General features: G+C 48.6%; 1 protein-coding gene across 1 annotated transcript in view; it reads left to right on the top strand.

Moving 5' to 3' along the window:
• Nucleotides 1-7,340: 7,340 nt before the first annotated feature.
• Nucleotides 7,341-17,922, top strand: part of LOC131422584 (protein disulfide-isomerase-like protein of the testis) — a 31,180-nt gene continuing 20,598 nt past the window's right edge. The window contains exons 1-2 of the mRNA XM_058569931.1: nt 7,341-7,542; nt 16,653-16,859. Coding sequence (XP_058425914.1) covers nt 7,341-7,542; nt 16,653-16,859 — 409 coding nt within the window. The remainder of the gene's footprint in view (nt 7,543-16,652; nt 16,860-17,922) is intronic.

The following is a 17,922-nucleotide window of genomic DNA, read 5'->3' as shown; positions in this document are numbered from 1 at the left end:
GTGGCCCAGGGCCTGCAGCCCCAGGCTGTTTCCTTCCACCAAGTTCCTCTTCGTGATAATACTAACAGAAATGATGATGATCACTGCCAGAGACTCAATGTTTGTGTTCCCCCAAAATTCATATGTTAAATCCTAATCCCACTGTGATGGTGTCAGGATGTGGGGCCTTTGGGAGGTGATTAGGTCCTGAGAGTGGAGCCCTCATACAAGAGACCCCAGAGTGCTCCCTTGCCCCTCTGCCTGGTGAGGATACAATGAAAAGACAGCTGTCTATGAACCAGGCAGTGGGCTCTCACCAGACACTGAATCTGCCTGCGGCACTTTGATCCTGGACTTCCCAGCCCCCAGAACTGTGAGAAATAAATGTTGTTTAAACCACTCAGTATATGGTGTTTTTGTTATAGCCACCCAAACGGACTAAGACAATAACCAACAATAATAATGTGTCACAACAACAAGAAACACAATGAGAAGAGCCATTTATGGAAAGCTTACTGCACACCAAGCATCTGGAAATTGCTTGATAAAAGTATAAGTGTTATTTTCCCCACTTTACAGGTAAAAAAAAGTGAAGCTTGAAGGGGACAAGTGACCTCCAGATCTCACTTCCCGGAAAGTGCCAGGCCCCAGCCTCTGCTGTGGCCACCAGCTCTGGGGCCTGTGGCCTCAGACTCCCCTCTCCTGACCGCCCTCCCCCACTCCTCACCTCTCCCGAATTCTGGCCCGGCCTTTTCCTCCACCTCCCACGCTGGATTCCCTGGCCCCTGGACAGCTGAGGATTAGAATCCGCAGGCCTTCTCCTCAAGCAAGGCCATTTCAGGCAATGCCCCCTTCTTGGCTTAAGCAGCAAAGGCCTCGGGGGCAGTTAAACATGTCACTGAAGGATTTCCCTCCACATTACCTTGTTCTTGAACCCGGGAAATGCAAAAGACTTCTAGGTCCTGCTTCAGCTGAACACAGGCCTTAATACTTCCTGCTGGTGAAGGCAATTTGCTGCCTCAGCCTCCCGTGGGGAACTTTGGCCCCAAAGGCAGCCAAGAGTGGGCAGAGCCAGAAGCCAGCAGAGAACACAGTGGCTTCAACTGGCTGGCACACTTTGAGCCAGTGAGCCAAGCTTTGCTCACAGCTCACAGTGGCTGGGAGATTAAATTCCAACTCTAGTACCTCGTGGGTGTCTTGGAGCTGGTAGATGTTTTCCCCGAAAATTCAGGCCACCACTTCATCTGAAAAGAGAACAGAAACTTTATTATACTGTAGCCGAAAGGATACAATCGTGGCAATAATATAAATCAAACCACGTCCCTTTCTGCTCCAAACCCTCTAGTACGTAGACAGAAAGCAGATTAGTGGTTGCCTCAGGCTGTGCACGTGAACAAGAAATGACTGCTGATGGGCACAGGGGAGCTCTCTGAGGTGATGGAAATGTTCTCAATTTAGATTGTGGTCACCGCTGCACAACTCTGTAAATTTACTAAATAGCAATAATAATAATTATTATTGCACACTTAAAATGAGTGAATTTTACGGTGTGTAAATTGCACCTAAATAAAGCTATTTTTAAAAACCCTCCTCTGGCTCCCTATCGCCCTCAGAGTCAACACCAAAGTCCCGAGAGCAGGCTGCCAGGCCCCACATGATGGCACAGCTCTCCCTCCTCTCACCCCCTCGCTTGCTCTGCTCCAGCCACACTGGTCTCCCTGCTGTGTGTTCTTTGAAATTCCAGCCTGCAGCTGAGCTGCTGGTAAACCAGCTCTCTATGTGAACAACAGCTAAAATGTCCCCACTTATAGTGTTTACCAATATCTGTGGTTAAATATTCCCACCATGGCCAATTTCAAGCTACCAAAGTTACAACCAGCTTGCAAAGTTCCTGAATGTTCAGTCTCTCGTGTGGCCTTGCAAGCCGACTCCAGGCAGTGCTGTTCATGCCTTTGCACTCGCTGGTTTCTCTGCCAGGACGCTGCTTCCTCAGGAGTCACTGCCTCACCACCCGCAGGTCTCAGCTCAGCGTGCCTTCGACCACCTCCCAACCAAGATCGGATCCCTCTCCCATCTGACGTTTCCTACTCTCCAATCTCTGCCAGATGTTCCTGCTTAGGATGCATCACTGTCTAACATTCAATACATTTTTTAAACAGATTTTTATCTTTATTTTTTCCAGCTTCATTGAGGTTTGTGGACAAATGACATTGTATATATTTAAGGCTTACAATGTGATGATTTCACACATGTATACACTGTATAAATGATTATCACCAGGAGGTGAGGCCAGGCAGGGCTTGCTGCCTTCAGGTGCTATGTGGCTGCTCACTTTACATGAAACATCTCCTTTAACTCTTCCAACACCCCTGTGAGTTGTATGCCATCTTACAGGTGAGGAAACTGAACCTCGGAAAGCATAAGTGACACACCCAAGGCCACACAGCTGTTTAGGGACAGAGGTGGGTGTTTATCCAAAGAACACGAAAACACTAATTAAAAAGACATAGGCACCCGCATGTCCATTGCAGCATTATTCACAACAGCCAAGACTTGCAAACAGGTTACCTAAGTGCCCATCAACAGATGAATGGATAAAGAAGATGTAGTATATATACAGTGGAATACTACTTAGCCATAAAAAAGATGAAATCTTGCCATTTGTGACAATACGGATGGACCTTGAGGGTATTATGCTAAGCAAAAGAAGTCAGACAAAGACAAATACGACTTCCCTCAAATGAGGAAGATAAACAACAACAACAACAAACACATAGATACAGAGAAGAGCTTGGTGGTTACCAGGGGGAAGGGGGCAGAGGGAGGGTGAAAGGGGTAAAAGGGCACTTGTGAATGGTGATGGATGGCAACTAGACTTTTGGTGGTGAACACCATGTAGTCTAGTCAGAAGTCAAAATATAATGATGTATACCTGGAATTTATATAATGTTATAAACCAATGTTACTTCAATAAAAGAAAAAAAACTGGGATTCAAATTCCAATCCATAGGCACCAAGTTCAGGAACCTTCTATGCCACAGCCAGTGCCCCAAGGTGTTTTGTTCCTGGTCCTCCGTGTGACCTCTACCCCCCGCCCTTGTCCATGGACAAGCTCCTCTCAGCAGGGGTAGGGCGGAGCCCCCCTTACTCAACAATGGCCCATTCTTCTCCAGGGCCACCCCCGGGCCTCCAGCACCCCAGAACTCAGAACATTGCTGCTGAGGCTGCTGTGGCCTCAGTGTGTCCTGGAAGGGATCCCACTTCTGCCTCTGGATTTCTTTAGAACACCCAGCTGCCTGCGGGTCCTGCTCTGGTCACAAAGGGAAGCCACAAGCCAGCTTTTCAGGCCAAGACTTCCGTCCTCAAGTGCCACAGAGTTTACCAGCCCGGCCCTGGCTTGGCCCCAGGGGGCCTGAGAGGAACCAGGCTTCCTGCAGGTACGAGCTTGAATAAAGTGGCAGTTCTGACTGACGGGCCCTGCCCTGGCAGCCGTCCTTCTGCCAAGGTGGTTACAGATTTAAGTGTGGATTTCAGCATAAACGGCCACACATTAGGATCACCTAGGGGGCTTAAAAAAAAGATGCCCAGACTCACCTCACCCCAGACTAATGAAACTGAATCTAATGGGTTTGGGTTTGAGCATCAGTATTTCTTTAATGCTGCCCAAGAGATTCTAATGTGCAGTCATGGTTGAGAATCACTGAAATGGACCGTGGGGTTTGCGTGAGAATTAAACTAGGTCATTTATTCATTCATTAATTCAAGAAACATGCACTGAGCTCCAAATCCAGGCCAGGCACTGTCCTAGGAGGGGGGAAACAGCCAGAAACAAAGGCATTTACATTAAAAAGGTTAGAAATATAAACAAGGTACACTCAAAAATAATGATACACAATTTGAAGCAAACAGGTGATGGGGCCAAGAGTGCTGGAAGCAGAGGTGGGGGAGACAGAGCGGCCTCGGAAGACCCCTCTGAGTTGCTGCTGTTTGCACCGGAACCGGAATGACCAGAAAAGGCTGGAGATCAGGGCAAGGGTGTTCCAGGCAGAGGCAAAGGCCCTGAGGCAGCTGTTCTTGAGGAGAGGGAAGGAGACACACATGGCTGGTGCGCTGTGAGTAGGACAGCGGATCCAGAGTCGGCCAGTGCGGCCTGATAGAACACAGCACAGGGTGGGATTGCACATGATAGCAAGCCATGGACCTTTTAACAAAACAGCAATGTGATCTAAGTCATGTTTAAAAAGGAAACTGCTGGGGGCTGGCCCGGTGACGTAGTGGTTAAGTTCCCACAATCTGCTTCAGTGGCCCCAGGGTTCACAGGTTCAGATCCCAGGCATGGACATACGCACTGCTCATCAAGCCATGCTGTGGCAGTACCCCACATACAAAATAGAGGAAGATGGGCACAGATGTTATCTCAGGGCTAATCTTCCTCACCAAAACAAAAACAAAAATAAAAAGGAAATTACTAACTGCTGTGTGGCGAATGAATTGGGGAAAACAAAGAGAATAACCAAATAGAAAGTTAAAAAAAAATAAGAATCCTCTGGGGAGCTTTTAGAACATATAGATGTGTGGACCCCACCTTGAGCAATTTTGAATTAACTGGTCTGGGGTCAGACCAAGAGTCAATATTGTCTTAAAAGCTCCCCAGAGGATTTTAATGTGTATCCAGGTTTAAGAAGTGCTCATGGAGCACAAGATCTTCATCACGTCCTCACAACTACCCCGTGAGGCAGGGACTATTCACCCATTCTACACATGGGGATGCTATGCTCAGAGAGTGGACTTCACCAATCTGAGGATCTGTGAACACCGCCAAAGTCCAAGATCTGAGGTGTGGGCATGAGGGCAGTGTGGTGTGGTGACTCAGACCCGAGGTTAGCACACTTTTCCTGTGGAGGGCCAGATGACCAAGATTTTTGGCTTTGCTGGCCACATGTAGTCTCTGTTGCAACTGCTTAACTCGGATGTCGTAGTAAAAGCAGCCACAGACCATATTAAAGGAATGGGCGTGGCTGTGATCCGATAACACTGTATTTACAAGAACAGGCAGCGGGTCATAGTTGGCTGACCCCTGGTTTAGACCGTGGGCATCAGGCTTAGATATCCCTGAGCCCAGGTCTTGCTCCTTCATCTACCAGCTGCGTGATCTTAGGTGGTCTCCACCTTTGTAAAGCTGGCATCATAGTTGTGCCTCCCTCATAGATGTGCTGCGAGGATAACGAGATGGTGAGAGCAAAGCTCCAATGCTAGCTTAATACATAGTGGTTGATTTGTTACTCCGGGCAGGCACGGCCCTGGGCACTGGGTCTGCAGTGGTGAGCAAAGAGAGGCGGGGCTGGGATTTCAGCACAGAAAAGGGATGGCGGGTGGGACCCCTTTCTCAGGACCCCAGAAGCACCAAAGCTCTCCCCACTCTTCCCTATCCTCCTCCTCCTGATGGGAAGGCAACCTTTTACCTCCTTTGGGGCAGGTAACTGTTCCTTCTGACAACATGTCCTTCCAAACCCAGAGTTTATACATCAAGCTCTGGGTACTCAAAAGCCCCTTTCTTTCTAAAAAGCCCAGTTCTCACAATTTGACCCCTGACTTGCAAGTGCCTTGTCCCAGCTATGAGTTTCAAAGGCCTGCTTTGCAATCCCAAACCAAAAATCTGATTTTATTCTCTGTTGCCAAATTCAGCCCTCCCCTTCTGAGGCAGGATGTGATTGAATGGTGGAGAGAGGGTAAAGGATACCAGAGTGGGGGGATGGGAGCCTCAGTTAATGTCTCTAAACGCTGTTCACTGCATCCACTTTGCAGTGGGGCACTAGAGAGGTGGTGCATCATTGTGGTCAAGGGCATGGAGTCTGTAGCTAGATTGCCTGGGCTAATCCTGACTCTGTTAGCTATGTGACTTTGGGAAAATTACTTAACCTCTCTTTGCCTCATTTTATACTCTCTAAATGGTGATTATAATAGTACTATACCTATCTCACAGGGTTGTCATAAGAGAGGTGATGACATGGAAAGTGATAGAACAGTGCCTGGTACCTGACAAGTATGTTTAGCTACAGGTATTTATAAAATTTAGCACTGAGAATTGGTCACAATCCTCTGTATATTAGGCCAAAAAATTACATTAGAAGATTTATTTTTAAAAAACCTTCAGACAGTTTGCCAAATGTATTTCCCAGGTAAATATCAAGTATCCATTCTCCATTCATTCGTGTTCATTTTCCCACCATAAATGCCAGGTGCTAGAAAGGCAGCAGTCAACAAAGAAGTTAAGGTCCTCATAAATTTACCTGAAGGAGGGACCTAGAATATACCCGTTGTCTGTCTTCTTATTTAAGACACTCGTGCAGTCTGTATGCTACACAGGGAAACGGCTCTATGCTGGAGGAGGACATGCAAAGATCTGAGGAGCTGACTCTATGCTCTACGTTGTTAGGAAAGAATATGTTATTAGGGAGAGTGGAACTTACAGGAAGGCAGCAGCTTCCAGACCATTCTAACAGTTAAGAATGGCCAAATAAATAATAAATAAACGAAGGAAAGACTGAGGACAAGAGAGGAAAGAAATCTTGTTATAGATCGAATGTGTATTCTTATGGGAAGGTATCTAGGACATTTTTCATGTTATTGAGTAAGAAAATCAGAACACCAAATGACACATATACTGATTCCATTTATGTTTCAATGTGCACATTCAAATATGCATTCATACAGGCATTTGTAATCATCTATGTAAGGATTCATTCCAAACTGCCAACAGTAGCTTTCTCAGTAATAGGATTAGGGGAAAGATTTTTGTTTTCTACTTTACATATTTTTATTGTACTGTTTGGAATTTTCAGACGTGTGTATTATGGTGATGACTTTCAACAGAAATATTTACCCTTGAAGATAAAATTTGATCAAAAATCAAATGGGGTACACTGTGAGGTGATGAGCTTCCCATCATAAGAGGCATTCAAGCAGGAGCTGGAGGAGCGTGAAGCAGAGGCTGTGATGGGGGATTGATCAGTCATCTCTGAGATCCAGAGGCTCACCCCAGGACTCTGGAGTGGGACTCATCTCTGAAAAATTCTCACCTAGTGTCTGGGAGCCAGTGGGCTCAAGAGGCTAGTGTGTGATTCGGCTTCAGCTGCTCCGAGTGGGACCCTGCTGCCTGAGCTACCCCTGCGCGGTTTCCATGGACGCTGAGGTTAACCCAACACTTTGCCTCTCCTCCAGTGCCACTGCTAGGGAGGCAGCGGCCGTGCTCAGGCCCTGTTCTCCCTTCAGGGACTGGCCCCGCAGGGAAGGAGACGGGAGGGGCTGCCACCCGTGTTGATAAGGGCTCCTGTTCCTCCTCCCGCCCCTGCAGGACAGCCATGGAGCGGCTCTGGAGGTCTCTGCTGCTGGTGGCCTCTTGTGTCTCCACTGTCCAGGGCTCTCCAGAGCTGGACGTCAGGGAAGCCAGCATCAACACGTCCCAGCCTGTGCACATCCTGGTGGAACGCAACCTGCTGGTGCTAACATCCGCCGGCCTCACCCACATGCTGAACCAGACCCGCTTCCTCATGGTGCTTTTCTGTGAGTGCCCCCCACCCCCGGGTGGTGGGTGATGGGTGGGCTGAGACCTCCTGCCTTGCCCCTGGGGGCCAGAGGAGTTTTATATATTGCTTAAACATATGAGAACACATATTATTAATATTTTATCACCCCCATTTCCAGAGAGAATACTCAGGTCTGGGGGTTAAGCAATTTGTAAGATACTACATTGCCGTTTTAGTCTTGATTTGTGTGGGTCCTCTGTCCCACTGAAGGCAAGGAGCCAGGCTTTACCCTCAGGTGTCTTTACCATTCTGAACCTCAGTTTCCTCCTCTGTAAAATGGGCATGAACATAATGACCACACTGACTTATTGTGAAGATTAAATGAGATCATATGTTAAGTTGCTGGAAAACAACTAGAGAGCAATGAATGACAGAAGCTATGGGCAAGCTCATGAGAAGCAATTTCTAGACCATCACCTGTGTCATCAGGATTTTGCATGCCCACTTTTATTCTTGGGACTGATGCTCTGCATCAACAGACACTTTGGCAGTGAGAACAGGCTTCTTTTTCCTGAGGCATTGGCACAGACCTGTCTGTGGCTCGGGGTGGGAGGGGTTTCCCTAACAGCTCTCACACAGCGAGCACTCACTGTGTGCTGAGCACTGTCCTTCGAGCCTCATTAAATGTGAAATCATTTAATCCTCACGACAGTGTATTGTCGCTATTCATCTCCCTATCTAGGGACATTTCATAATTAAAAATGGATTTACATCTGCTCTTAAAAAACCAGAAGATCCGGAAGCCCTGGCTCACATTTCTGCAATGTGACAATTGGCCAGAGCTGAGTAACGACTTCCCCTTTTGGTCAGAAAACACGCTTGTCAGTTTCCCCAGCCAGCCACCCCCACAGTCACACCCCCGCCTCATCCCAGGAACATTTGAGTTTGTGTCCGCTGCCTGGAATTCAGGCCTCCCAGCTCCTTCCTCCACTCTTGTCTCTTCTCCTTTGATACGTTCTTTCCGAGCGAGGCCACTTCACTAGGGGAGTTGAGGATGTGACAGTGTCAGCTTGCCCCGGGCCTCACTGCCTCCTCAGCTGGCTCATGCAGCCACTTCATAGCAACACAGAACAAAGAGATTCTCTTCGTGCCCTTCACCTGACAGTTCCCAGAAGGGAAAATCTGATCGGGTCACTTTTGCCTCCATCCGGTATCGAGCGTGCCTGTTGGGTAAAGTTCCATCAAAATGGTTCCAAGCCTCTGCCCTCCGTCTCGCCCAGTCTGTTAATGGTTTCCTTCAACCTAAGTGCCAGGGGGCATCCTTGACTTTACTTCAAGCCCATGGAGGCGGAGAGATCCAGTTGGGGCTATGTCCTTTACACGAGCCTGTGAGCAGGGCAGGCCTTTCCGCTCTGCTGAACGACTCCTCCAGCTGGTTCCCCACAGCCCTCATCCACACCAGGACTTGGGCCACCCCTTGAGCATCTGTTTCATGGTTCTCTTCTCCAGGAAGAACTGAGAACCCTGCAGCCCTACTCTGCCTGCTGTGGAATTGTAAGCTAATGATTTGCACCCGTCAGACATCTAAGCCAGCTTCTCTTTTTTGCTGCAGTCCTAATCTCTGAATCCCAGACCCAATGGAGGTGTTGAAGGATTAGAGCCACACACTTTGCCTGACACAACCCACATCTCAACACACATTTACCCTTCCAAAAATGGCACAGCAGGTGGACAGGACCGGGAAGCTGTCCTGTCCGTGTGAGAATGCAAGACTGGCCACTGACTACTCTGTTTCAATCGGGGCAGAAGGGCAAGTTCATGGCTCTTGGGGGCTTTAACTGACGTTTTATAACTTAGGGACTGACGCTGATTGAACCTGGGGCTGCAGAGGGAGCCCATCCATTTTACATTCTCTAATTGCATTTGATAACCACCCATTTGAACACTTTAAACATAAAGTGTTCCCACGGAGGGTATTTCAAAGCAGTGAACATCAGCAGCGTTCTTATCTAAAAGAGATGCTCAAACTCATTGCGTTGGAATATTCCATTCCTTCCAATACAGAATTTAAATCAAAATGAGTTCTCAAAAACTGGCAGGCCTTCTGAAGTGACCTTTGGAAAAATTAATCACTTGGGGAAACATAATAAAAGCTTTTTTCCAGGGGAAAATTGGCTCTGTACAGAAAGGATTTTTCAAATACCGTCCCCAGGGAAATACCGCCCCGGTAACTCTCAAATCCTTGCTGCTGCCCAGTGTCCTATCTCTCCGAGGACTCCAGGCTCAAGAGCCAATGGTCAGCGGGACCTTTCCTCTTGGATGTCCCTCGCGTGTCTCAAAGGCCACACGTGTCCAAAACGGACCTCAGCATCTTTGCTTCTCTCCCACCGACCTGCTTCTCTCACACCCTGCCTTACCTGGCAGCACCGCTATCCACAATGTCAAAGTCAGAAATCTCAAGGCCATTCTTGAGTCCCCTCTCTTCTCACCTCTCATCCGCCACCACGCCCTGTCGATACCTCCCCCTGAGCCCTCTGCAACCCCCCATTTTCCCCGTCCCCCCGCCACTGCCTTAGTTACGGCCTCGTTATTCCCCATCAGAACCACTGCAGCACCTTCCTACATGGTCTTCCTCCCCCTCCAGTGCCGTCTCTACAATGTTCCCAGAGAGATTTTTTTCCAAAATGCAAATCTGATTGGGTCACTCCCTAATTAAAAACCCTCGAAGATTCTCTAAGACCCCAAACTCCTTCACATGGCTTCAGTGTCCTCTGCTGGATCTAGCCTAGGCCTTCTTCTTCACTCCACCTGAACTCTATGCTCTAGACCCTGAGTCATCTGCGGTTACCAGAGAGATCATATTGACTCAGGCCTCAGGGCCTTTGCACTTGCAGATCCCTCTGCCCGTAGCGTCCCTCCTGAGCTTCTTCACCTGGATTGTGAGGTTTAAGCTCAGGGAGTCACCTCGTCAGGAGGCTGTGTTCACCCTCACTTCCACCTAGACTGGCTAGGAGGCCCTCCCACGTGCTCACACAGCCCTCTGCACCCTTCCTTTCATAGCATTTGCCACACTGTATTGAAACTGCTTTTAAACTTGTGAGCTCCATGGGGGACAGGGTCCAAATCTGATTCACCTCTTGATTCCTAACATCTGGCACTGTGCTTAGAGCACGGTAGGCCTGCAGAGATGTTGAATGAATGAATGAATGAATAAAATGAGCTCTCTTTTGGTCCATAATCTCCATAAATGAGACCAGGAGAAAAAGGAAGGTTACATTTAGTGGGGAGAGGCCAAAATGAGATTTCTCAGGAGCTGTCTCTAGGATCATTTAGTAATTGTCCCTAAGGCAGAGGTGGCAAGAGTGCTCTGGGAGCAGTTGAGACGATGAGTGTGACGATGATGAAGATGGTAATGTGGATGAGGACGGTGATGAAGACACTTATGATGACAATGATGATAACAACAACAATGGTGATGATAATGACTTTGCTATTTACTGAGACCTGTATTCCAGGCACTGGGCTTGGTCTCATTGTTTCCATCTTACGTCGGAGCGAATAAGTCTCAGAGAGGTTGGGTAATGTGCCCGAAGTCACACAACTGGTAAGTGATGAGGCCTGGATTTTAGACCCAGTCTGACACCAGAACTGGTGCTCAATCCCTCTTACAAAACTGTGCTGATAACCAGAATGTTCAATCATTCATTAAATATTTGTTGACTACTTATTACATGCCAGATATAGTCTAGGCACTGAGTGGCGAACAAAACAGACGACATCCTTGTTTCATGGAACCTACATCCCGGAGAGGGGAGACTCGAGACAAGTGGATAAAGGAATAAAAATGCAGTATGTCTTACGGTTAAAGGTACTACGGAGAAAAACAGAGAAGGGCAATAGGGGCTGCAAGGAGTGGGTGGAGGTGGGGCTGCGATTTCATATGGGGTGGCCAGGGAGGGCCTTCCCGAGAAGGTGACAATTCAGCCAAGACCTGAAGGCAGTAAAGCAGCAACCCACGCAGATATCTGGGAGGATATCTCCCTCCGCATGGCAGGCGGAGGGAATAGCAAGTGCAAAGGCCCTGAGGCGAGAATGCGCCAGGGTGGCTAAAGCTGAGTTGCTGAAGAGAAGAGTGGTAGGAAATAAGATCAGAAGGACGAGGAACAGAACTTTACAGCCTTGTAGGCCGTTACACGGTCAGAGAAATTTGTTGGCTGGCCCCTGAGGAACTAGAAGCGGTTTCTGACCATCCTGATGTTCCTATCACCTGTGAGCACCTCTGTACACAATGGCCCTATGAAATGGGGAGAGGGCTGTTCTCAGAAGTCTTTTCCATGCTTGATCTGGAACTCGGCCTAAAGTAGGGTTTCTCATCCTCAGCACTATTGACATTTTAGCTGGATAATTTTTTGTTGCGTCGGGGGGCGGGGGGGAAGAGGTTGTCCTGTGCATTGTAGGATGTTTAGCAGCATCCCTGCCCTCTAGTCACTAGGTGCCAGTAGCACTCCAGTTGCGACAACCAGAAATGTCTCCAGACATGGCCCAATGGCCCCTGTTGAGAACCGTGATCTAAAGAAAGGCACTCCAGCTCCCTGTGTTGGGAGCTAATCTCCAGTCCCTACACTCACACCTCCTCCTCCAGCCCCTGCCCTGACTCACACTGGCTGCTCAGAAAAGGGAGCCTGCCGTTATTTACTAAAGACCCAGGCAAACACTGATTCTAGGTCCATTAGCCATTAACACGTCTACACACCAGACAGTCAGTCAGAGGGCCTCTGCCTGTTCTAATATGACCTTGGGTCCCATTTGCTTACCCCCAAACCCATATGAGAGCCACACAATAGGCCTAGGCCTTGGGTCTGGTGACTTGGTGCTGGTCACCTCTGTCTTCCTTTCCCCAGGGACTAGAAGATCTGCTGAGGATCCTGACATCTCCATAGGACCCTTCCTTCCCAGCGAGAACTTGGTCCAAGCAAGACCAAGAATTCCTCACCTAGGTCATCATAATAGTTAATGTTTATCAAGCACTTCTGTGCCAGCGCTTGGCACACCTTGTCTTACTATGCAGGATGATCCTAAGGTGTGGGATCTATTAATATCCCCATTCTATAGATGAGGAAACTGAGGCACAGAGAGGTTTACAGAACACCTTGCCTGGGCCACAAGTGCTGAACCAACAGCACTGTCTCTGTTTTGTGAGATAACCTGAGGAATTCCTGCTCAGTGAGTACCCGGTATGTACCAGACAGGGAGCTCGGTGGAGCTCAGCACCTGAGGAAGGCTGCACCTGTAGGAGCCCTCGGCCTCCCAGCAAAGGGCTCCCTGCCCACCCGCAGCCCACTGGGCACTGCTCCGCTCAAGCGCCAACGTCCGTCTGAATCGTCTCCACGCCCCGACCCAACTGGCACTTCCAGTTGGGCAGGGCAGGACCCAGGCACTGAGGCCTGAGGGGTGTAGGCATCCATCTCACTTTACAAACTCAGAATTGAAGGTTCTGGAGCCCCAGAGGTAAAACAAATTTGCAAATTTTAAAAAGACAGAAACCAGAACATAGGACTGTCAACCATAACGAGTGGATTTGCCTCTATAGATTCTCTCTGCTCTGATGAGAACCACCCAGAGCAGGGTGGGTGGGAAACTTGCCTCCATCACTCCCCTCCAGGAAAAAGGAACACTTTCCAGACCAGCTTACGTAGAAGGTCAGTTGGAGGGTGGATCTTGGAGTCAGCCGGGGAATTGAATCTCAGCCTAACCGCTTACTAGCTGCAAGACCTCTGAGCTTCTGTCTCCTTGTCTATAACGTTAGTTGCCTGTAATAGTAGATCACTCATAGGGTTGTTCTGAGGATCAGCCAAGATAATGCATGTAACACTTGGCAAAGTGCTTGGCCTAGTAAGTGCTCAATAAATGTTGTTGTTGTTGTTACCTTGTTACCATTACTGTCATCATCATCATCACCATCATCAGCATCCTTCCGGTTGCTCCTGTCAAACTCTGAGTCATCCTTGACTCCTCTCTTTCACTCACACTCCACATCCAATCTATCAACAAATCCAGTCAATCCCCCTTCAGTGTCTCTCTAGACTCTGACCACTTCTCGCCCCTCCATTGCCACCACCCTGGTTCAGGCCGTTGCTCTCTCTCCCCTGGATTATCGCAGTGGCCTCCCAGTGGCCTCCCTGGATCCACTCTTCTTGCTCTTTGGTCTAAGTTCCATATAACATTAGAGAGTAAGTCAGATCACATCGAACTCTGCTCCAAACACTCCAGCCCCTTTCCACAGCCCTCAGAGGAAAGTCTACTCAATGGCCTACAAAGCCCCACGTCACCTGACCCTGTTGTGTGCTGGCCTCAGCCTATCCATAACTAGTGTTGCGGTTGGACCAGCCCTGGTGGTTCTGCTTATTATTGTAAGATGCCCGTCAGCAATAACTATCAGGACACTTTGAAAAAAATAAAGGTTTATTACGTATAAGACCTGGAAATTACACAGCACATCTGGGGCCACACAGTGAGGCCGCAGGTAGAGAGAGAGAGAGAGCACACGGGCCTGGGGTTCTGCTTTAATTGGGGTCAAAGGTGGGGGTCTAAGGTTTCTCAGGCCCACTCTTTATTGGTGACTTTAAACCATAAGAGCAGGAATTCAAAGCAAAGGGAAGAGAAAAAACAAGTGGTCCAAACGGTCAGTTATTGAAATCACCCAGGATCTCTGAATCAAAGGAGCCTCAGTGGGGGAGGCAGCCTGGCTCTTCACCTAGTGTGTGGCTGGCCATGTGTCTATGCCAGATAGCCCTCTTGAAGTGGACGCCTCTTTGAAATGAATGCCCTGGCAATCAAAGCTTAAGTCAGGCGCTTGCATTACAAAACAGAAAAAAAAAAAACAACTCTCAGGGCTTATACTATAGACCTCGCCCCAGCTCGCTCTGCTCCAAGCTCAAAGGACTTCTTGTCATTCCTCAAAATGTCACACACACTCCCACCTCAGGGCCTTTGCACTTATGGTTCCTCTGCCTTAAATGCTCTCCAGAGATCCACATAGCTTGCTCCCTCATCTCCTTCAGTCTTTATCAAAATGTTCCTTCTCAGTGAGGCCTCCTTTAGCCTCCCCACTTACTCTCACAGTTCCCCTGACACTCCCAACCTCCAGCTCTGCTGCTTCTTCCTCCATAGCACTTAGCATCTAACACGGCATAGATTCTACTTCCTTATTTTGTTTGCTTTCTGCCTTCTCCAGTGAGAACAGGGATTTTCGTCTGTCTGTACATTGTGAAATCCCCAGCACCTAGAACAGTGCTCAGCACATGGCAGATCCTAAAAAAGATTTGTTGAATGGATGAATGAATGAATCCTCATTACTGCTATTGTTAGCTCCCATCTATCTAGCTCTCAGGTCCCAGCATTCCAGCTGTCACACCTTTCTCTCACTTCCTGTTTGGACACCCAGGAGCTCTGGGCTAGGTGTGGCACCTCTAAAAGCCCCACCATTTGGACAATCATTCCAAGAATTTCTCTTGCTCTGAGCTTCTTCCTTAGAAACTCAGATTTGGACGCTATGTCAATCAGCAACGCTGAGCCAGGCATGAGTGAATCCACAAGGGAGCCGCGGAGAGGCCCAAGGGACAGAGCGGCCAGCCATAGGCCAGCACCTGCTGGTGGTGATGGATGGGGGTCTCGGAGGCAATGATGGTGACAAAGCAGGCAGTGGAGAGGCATGGATCTAGGAAAAGCCCCTCCCTCCGTCCATTGATCCGGAGTTTAATGAAAATGATCACTCACTTTCAGGTTCCGTCACAGGAGCAGGAATGCTGACCGGCAATGGGGTGTGTGCCAGCCGGGCGGGCTTTCTGGGTTTTCCTTTACAGAAGACCTCTCTGTTGCACTTGGACTTGCCCACGGGAGTGGAGGTCATTTGCACTTTCTCCAAGTGCTGCAGCTGGACAAGAGGGTTGAAAAAGATAACGTGTTCTGGCTTGAAAGGGAATCAGTGACCCCCTGCCCTGGCTCCGCCCAGCTGTGGCAGACGTCAGGGGCCAGCTGAGGGACCTGCCGGCTCACAGTGTATCAGGGGAAGGAAGGCAAACTGGAGCGCCTCTTAGTCCCCTCCCGTTTAGACCAGGAAGGCCTCTCCCGCTGCCGGGATCACGAGCCAGCTCCCTGAGGCTGTTTCCAGAGAGGGGCCCCCACTCCTACCCCCACCCCACTTGGCCCAGCAATGTAAGGGGTCCAGGAATCTTAATCGAGAATGTCAGGTCTCTTCAATGCTCTTCACAAGCGGGTGGGCTCAGAGAGGGTGAGGAGCATCATAACCTCCCCCGACCCCCACCCTTCACACACCTGGCCTTCCTTACTTGAGGGCTCCCTGACACATTATATGCAGCTAGAGGGCAACTGGCGGGGCCCAGTTTGACCTGTTAGCTCCAGAACTTCCCACCAGATGGCACCCTGCTCTCTTCTTCTTCCCTCCCTCTCTCCCCCATTCTCTCTCTTCCCTATGAATTCTCACCATGGAAATTTTATTATAATAACCGTAGTAACAATAATGTATGTGTACTTACTATGTGCCAGCAATTGTGCTGAGGGTTTTACACACCCAGTGAGATGAGAGAGCAGATTGAGTTGGTCTGGATCCTGGCTATACCACTTACTGCCACATGGCCTTAGGTGAGCAGGTCATTTCATTGTGCATCAGTTTCTTTGTCTATAAAATTGAGATAATAATAACAATACCTACCCCACAGGGGTACTGGGGTGACCAAATGACTTAATACATGTAAAGCTCTTAGAAAATAATAAGCACTGTATAACTGATTGTTAAATAAATCTCATTTGACTGTAACAACTCAATGAGATAGCTGCTATTATTTTTCCCATTTTACCTGTGAGGAAAGTGCAGCTTAGAGAGATTGAGTGAGTTGCCCAAAGTTGCCCAGTGTTGCTGAACCCAAAGAACCCTGATGTGTGTCTTCCAAATTGGCCAATTCCATGAACGTTATGTCTCACATCCTGTCACATTTCTGAAAATTTACCCATTAGCAGCAGAGTATGAGAAAGGCCCAGGAGCTAAGCAGACCAAACAAAGTCTCCTCCTTGGGAGAAGGGGAGGGGGAGAGGCTCTAGTGAGCTCTGTCTTCACATTGGCTCTTTCAGACAACCCGTCCTCAAAGAAATCCAGGAACATGGCTGAGGAGCTAGGCAAAGCCGTGGAGATCATGGGCAAAGGCAAGAACGGAGTTGGCTTTGGCAAAGTGGACATCACTGTCGAGAAAGAACTTCAGAAGGAGTTTGACGTTAAGAAGACCCCCGATTTGAAGCTGTTTTTTGAGGGCAACAGATCAGAGCCCATCAGCTGCAAAGGTAATGGTGCTTGGGCATCAGTCAAGGTAATGCTAGCCAAGGAAACGTATAAACACTGGCATTTCAGTGGCTTAACACAATTACAATTTTATTTCTTGTTTGTGCAAAGCCCAGTTGGCAGCCAGAGAGTGGAGGTGAGGGCTCTGCTCCACACAGTGTTTCAAGGACCCAGGCCCCTTCCAGCTTGTGGCTCTGCCGTCCCCTACAGCCTCCCAGCCACCTGCTGTTTCCTCTGTATCTGGCCAGCAGATGCGGCAAGGAGACAGAGGTGGTGATGTTCATGGCCCAGGCCTGGAAGTGGCAAACATCACTTCGATTCTCATTCCATTGACCAAAATTCTGTTACATGTCCCCACCCAACTGAAAGGCTGAGAAATATGACCCTGCTCCTTGTCCATAAGGAAAAGAAAATAGATTTTGGTGAACATGTGGCTGTCTTCACCACAGCTTACATCTCAGCTGGTGGGCCCTAGAGGTGGAAAGGTGAGGTGCAACCTACTACCAGAGACCAGAAAGTAAGTTCCTAACTCTAGTTCCCACCTCCCGCCCCAATCTTCTACTTTAGAATGATTCTGACAGGGTCCTAGGCCGAGGAAGCACTGGTTAACCAGAAAGGAAACTGGGAGATGGTGGAACAAGATGGGTTTGGGACAGGGTGGCTACCAAACCCTTTAGCTTCTGTCATCAACCATTTCATTCATTAACTCATTCATTCACTTATTTAACACTCTTTTATTGAGAACCTACCATGTGTCCAGTCCTATCTTGATGTCAAGGATGCTTGAAGAATTATGTGCCTTGGTGGGCACATAGTAGGTCCTAATTTTAAAATGTTAAATATATGAATGCACAAATGTACGCATAATGAATGGACGGATGGAATAAAGATGATGAACACAGAAGTGCCCAGCACAGCCCCTGTTATTCTAGAAGAGTCATGTATGACTTGACAGCAGGGGTATGCTCTGAGAAATGCAGCATCAGGTGATTTCGTCGTTGTGCAAACATCACAGAATGTACTTACGCAAACCTAGACAGTGTAGCCTACTACACGCCTAGGCTA

This window comes from Diceros bicornis, chromosome 26 (assembly GCF_020826845.1).
Source record: "Diceros bicornis minor isolate mBicDic1 chromosome 26, mDicBic1.mat.cur, whole genome shotgun sequence".
Taxonomy (NCBI): domain Eukaryota; kingdom Metazoa; phylum Chordata; class Mammalia; order Perissodactyla; family Rhinocerotidae; genus Diceros; species Diceros bicornis.
The sequence above is the reverse complement of the archived record's forward strand: the minus strand, read 5'-3'. Positions and strand labels throughout refer to the sequence as shown.